Below are 3,446 nucleotides of genomic sequence, written 5' to 3'. Positions count from 1 at the left end.
GGAGACAGAGTGAAGGAGAGAGGGAGGAAAGAGAGTTGAGGAGGAGAGAGAGATGAGGAGGAGAGAGAGGGAGTAGGAGGAGAGAGGATGAGGAGAGAGGGGGAGAAGGAGAGAAAGAATGAGGAGAAAGGGAAAGGAGGAGAGAGAGGAGGAGGGAGAGAGGGAAGGAGGAGGAGAGAGAGGGAGTAGGAGAGAGGGAAGGCGGAGGAGAGAGAGGGAGTAGGAGAGAGGATGAGGAGAGAGGAGGAGGAGGAGAGAGGAAGAGGAGAGAGAGAGAGAAGGAGGAGAGAGGAGGAGGAGGAGAGAGAGGAGGAGGAGGTGAGTGAGGAAAGCGGAGAAGAGGTCAGTGTGAACATCTGTGGGACAATGGGAGTGGGATCGCACAACCTGCCTGGAATCACTCTGCAATCATTCACCCAATCAGCATTCAGGGCTGAGGATTTGGGTAATAATCGTCCAAATAGTAGTGGGTCCCTTTAGGAGGGGGGTGGGGGCGGGGGAGTCGGGTGTCCACGCTGCTGCCTGACTTAATATGAGGGTGAGCAGATAGGCTCTGTGGGTATTGAGTGCTGACCATCATCTCACGATGATTATCCAATCTGGGAACATTCCCCGCCACACATCGCCCGGGCAGAGCACGTTGGTGCGGCGTGGGGATCTGAATGGACAGGAGTTCATTGAGCTGATACTCGGCTCTGCTGTGGCTGTACATTCAGGGTTTACATAATGGCTAATCTTACTCATTATGTAATATACTGGGGGGGGGGGGGGGGTGCAGTTAAAGACTGTGACCTGGGTTATGGGGACGCTATCAGCTATCAGCTCCGCTCTGCTGGCCAGCGCGGTCCCAGCAGGCGACATTTCACATCTGTGTTCAATTAAAGAGCAGCTCAGTGGTTAGCCTGAAGGAAGCTAGCACTGAGGCTAATCACAGCCGCACACACCAAGCCTATCAGGAACTTCACCGGCCTGAAGATAGCTAGCAGTGAGGCTAATTACTCTATGTCCCTCTCTCTCTCTGTCTGTCTCTCTCTCTGTCTGTCTCTCACTCTCTCTCTCTTTTCCTATGAACAAGAACAACCTGTTATCCGGTTCCCCTTTCAGTCGGTTCCTCCCAGAACCCTCACACCATGTCCTCCGTGTTCCTCTCTGTTATCGTTCATGTTCTTTTCTCACCTCCCTCTAGCTGAATACTTTTGTTTGTCTCTTCCGTTATACGACGTTAATTAGATTAACTGCTCAGTCGTCAGTCCACTGGCCGCTCGCTCCTCTGATTGAAGCGCCGCGACCAAGAAGCATCTCGCCATCGCTTCACATTAATCTTTATGATCCACACAACTTTATTTATACAACAATTAGACACCACTTTGTACCCTGAAAACCTCCAGCAGGCGAGGGGCATGAAGAGAGACATAAAGACACACACAGAGACGGACAGAGACATAGAGAGGGAGAGAGAGAGAGAGAGAGAGAGCGAGAGAGAGAGAGAGAGAGAGAGAAAGAGAGAGAGAGAGAGATTGAGAGATGAAGGGGGAGAGAGAGAGAGACATTGAGAGAGAGAGAGAGAGAGAGAGAGAGAGAGAGAGAGAGAGAGAGAGAGAGAGAGAGAGAGGGAGAGAGACATGGAGAGAGACATGGAGAGAGACACAGAGTGGGAGAGAGACATGGAGAGGGAGAGAGAAAGGGAGCGAGCTCTCTGAGCAGAAACAGTGTCAGGACTCAGAGTAATAAGGGTGCTTTTATACGAGATGTAGCCCTTGCATACCAAAGAAGGCGAGGAGAGCTGTGATTTGCATATCTGGCCATCTGTGTTCAAAAAAGAGAATGTCTCATTTGAAACGGGAATTAATGTGCACAACTTCAAAATAGAAGCGTGAATATTTTAAAACCACGATCCACTCTCCTCTGCCTCAGTACGCTTTAGTTTCTAATTCTAGCCTTGAAATGTAAACTCCTCGCAGTGGTTGGATTTGTCACACTCTCTTGCTCTCTCTCTCTCTCTCTCTCTCTCTCTCTCTCTCCCTCTTCCCTAGTTGTGTGTATGTTTTGTTCTTGTGCTGTGTCTATGGCTCTGTGTGGAGGAATCGCTCCATTCCATTCAGCAGATGATGTGCTGAAGGTTTGGTTGATAATGTCCACGGTTCTCCTCTCCTGTTTGATTCATGATTCAGAAATTGGACAAAGGTTTGCAATACTCTTCTTCTATGGCCTTTGGTCTGCTTTGCTGGGATGGGTTTGTATGTGTGGGTGTGTGTGTGTGGTTATGTGTGCAGTGTGTGTGTGTGTGTGTGTGTGTGTGTGTGTGTGTGTGTCTGTGTGTGTCCATGTGTGCAGTGGGGGTGTGTGTGTGTCATTTTGTGCGCCACTAAAGGTCAGACATGCTGAGTGTTTCCAATGGAAAGAGAAAACACACACACACATACACACACACAAACACACACAAACGCACGCACACACACACACACACACACACACACACACATACACACACAAACACAAACAAACATACTTCATTAATGTTTCACCAAGTCACCCCCTGTTGACACACATTCCAATGGCAGAAATACCTGTGGCGTTATGGGTGAACAGTGTGTGTGTGTGTGTGTGTGTGTGTGTGTGTGTGTGTGTGTGTGTGTGTGTGTGTGTGTGTGCGTGCGTGTGTCTGTGTGTGTGTGTGTGTGTGCGTGTGCGTGTGGGTGTGGGTGTGTGTGTGTGTGTGTGTGTGCGTGGCTGTGCGTGGGTGTGTGTATGGGTGGGGGTGTGTGTATGGGTGGGGGGTGTGTGCGTGGGTGTGGGTGTGGGCGTGGGCGTGGGCGTGGGCGTGTGTGCGTGTGTATGTGACCATGTTTGCTGTGATATGCTTCTGTCTAACCAATCCTCAGTAGTAGGTAGAAGAAGGTAGAATCGATAAATAATACTCATTACCCGAGCGTTTAAATGTTGTTGAGCGTCTGTTGGTGGATCTGAGCAGAGAGCGGTGTTCTACATCTCTGAGCAGAGAGCGGTGTTCTACATCTCTGAGCAGAGAGCGGTGTTTTACGTCTCTCAGCAGAGAGCGGTGTTCTACGTCTCTGAGCAGAGAGCGGTGTTCTACGTCTCTTAGCAAAGAGCGGTGTTTTACGTCTCTGAGCAGAGAGCGGTGTTTTATGTCTCTGAGCAGAGAGCGGTGTTCTACGTCTCTGAGCAGCGAGAGGTGTTTTACGTCTCTGAGCAGAGAGCGGTGTTTTACGTCTCTGAGCAGAGAGCGGTGTTTTACGTCTCTGAGCTGCTCATTACCCCGTCTCCTCCCCATTGTAGTCCTTCCTCTGGCACCACCGTCATTAGGGCGACAACACCGACTAAATACCACCGTTCAACTCTATCTCTCCCCCACTCTCTCCCCCCTATCTGTCTCTCCTTCTCTCCCCTCACTCTCTCCCTCTCTCTCTCTCTTTCTCTCACTCTAG

The 3,446-nt window shown here is 50.3% G+C and overlaps 1 protein-coding gene across 1 annotated transcript in view; it reads left to right on the top strand.

Annotated features, from left to right (window-relative positions):
* Positions 1 to 3,103, top strand: part of LOC307083219 (adhesion G protein-coupled receptor E1-like) — a gene marked incomplete at both ends in the record, with an annotated part of 45,982 nt that extends 42,879 nt beyond the window's left edge. Inside the window, one exon of the mRNA XM_079747053.1 lies at positions 2,972 to 3,103. Coding sequence (XP_079603179.1) covers positions 2,972 to 3,103 — 132 coding nt within the window. The remainder of the gene's footprint in view (positions 1 to 2,971) is intronic.
* Between the last annotated feature and the right edge of the window lie 343 nt (positions 3,104 to 3,446).

Source organism: Pollachius pollachius (genome assembly GCF_949987615.1).
Source record: "Pollachius pollachius genome assembly, chromosome: 11".
Lineage (NCBI taxonomy): Eukaryota > Metazoa > Chordata > Actinopteri > Gadiformes > Gadidae > Pollachius > Pollachius pollachius.
Note: the sequence above shows the minus strand (reverse complement) of the source record. Positions and strands in the feature narration are given on the sequence as shown.